General features: G+C 51.4%; 1 protein-coding gene across 1 annotated transcript in view; it reads left to right on the plus strand.

Annotated features, from left to right (window-relative positions):
• Mcm3ap (minichromosome maintenance complex component 3 associated protein) overlaps positions 1-1,249 on the plus strand; it is a 46,434-nt gene that overhangs the window by 41,744 nt on the left and 3,441 nt on the right. Inside the window, exon 28 of the mRNA XM_029542355.1 lies at positions 823-973. Coding sequence (XP_029398215.1) covers positions 823-973 — 151 coding nt within the window. The remainder of the gene's footprint in view (positions 1-822; positions 974-1,249) is intronic.

A 1,249-nucleotide genomic window follows, 5' to 3' on the forward strand; every position in this document is an offset into this window, starting at 1 on the left:
TGTAGACCAGGCTGGCCTCGAACTCAGAAATCCGCCTGCCTCTGCCTCCCGAGTGCTGGGATTAAAGGCATGCGCCACCACGCCCGGCCATATTCTAAGTTTTATCATTTGAAATTATTTTAAGTCTTCTAGAGGAGGGAATTGTAGCTAAGTCTACATAGCTTGGTCTACCATGGCTGACCTCTGCCTCTTGGTCCTTAGGAAACCCAAGGCTTCAGTGGGTCATTTCTTACTAGGTGGGCATGAGTTAGTGCAGACCCTCCTCTGCTTAGCTGACTTCCTTCCCTTTGTACCTTCCTCTTCCGGCCATTCACACTGAGAAATAGAACTAGGAAGACAGAACTCGGTCAAGGTTGTCGTCCCACCACACTGGTGTGTCCCTCCCTCCTGATGCTAGAGAGGATCATTGCATTGTGTGCTTGAGGTCAGCTCTCCCCCTAGGGTGCAGTGTCACCTCCAGCCTACATACAGTGCTCCACCCTTAGGGCTCTCCTGAGACCTTGCCCCTTCCTCCACTAGGACATGGAGGTCAGCACACAATTGGCAGCCATACTGACACATGCTCCTGACGTGGCTCCTTTGTCTCCAGTTGCCACTCTGGCCCTCTGCAGTCTGCATGCTTGAGCCTGCTCACGCCTTCTTGTCCCTGTCAGTGACCACCAACTTCTCAGCCTTGTTTTGAGTCCCTGCAAGGATTTAATCCAAGAGCACCACAGAGAGTCCTCTGACGTCACGTGGGCATCCACATTTGTTCACCAGTACAGGGGAGTCTGTGCCGCCTAAGCTCTGTCTTCCTCACTTTATGGTCTCATACTGTTTCAGGTTTGAAGATCAACTTCAGCAGTGGTTATCGCAAGACTCCCAGGCATTCACAGAGTCAACTCGCCTTCCGCTGTACCTCCCTCAGACCCTAGTATCCTCTCCCGATACTATCAAAACTCTGACCACGGTGAAACCATCCACAAGTCCTCAGGTGAGAAGGAGCACCCTTGCCGTTTCCAGAATGAAAGGCAGGGACTGCGCCAGCCTCAGCGGACCATACACTGATCCCAGCACTCCATGAGTGTGAGGCAGCCGGGGCTACACAGAAACCCTGTCCTGAAAAATGAAGGGGGGGGGGGGAGAAAGAAAAAAGAAAAAACAAGCTAAAAACCATTTTAAATACTTTAAAAGTTCTGTCTCTTTAGAACATCCAAAAGTTCACTGTTTCTCTGGCCTTATCCTCTCTCTACCTCCCCCTCCTCCCCCC

The sequence above is a fragment of the Mus pahari genome, chromosome 9 (assembly GCF_900095145.1).
Source record: "Mus pahari chromosome 9, PAHARI_EIJ_v1.1, whole genome shotgun sequence".
In the NCBI taxonomy this organism is placed as follows: Eukaryota; Metazoa; Chordata; class Mammalia; order Rodentia; family Muridae; genus Mus; species Mus pahari.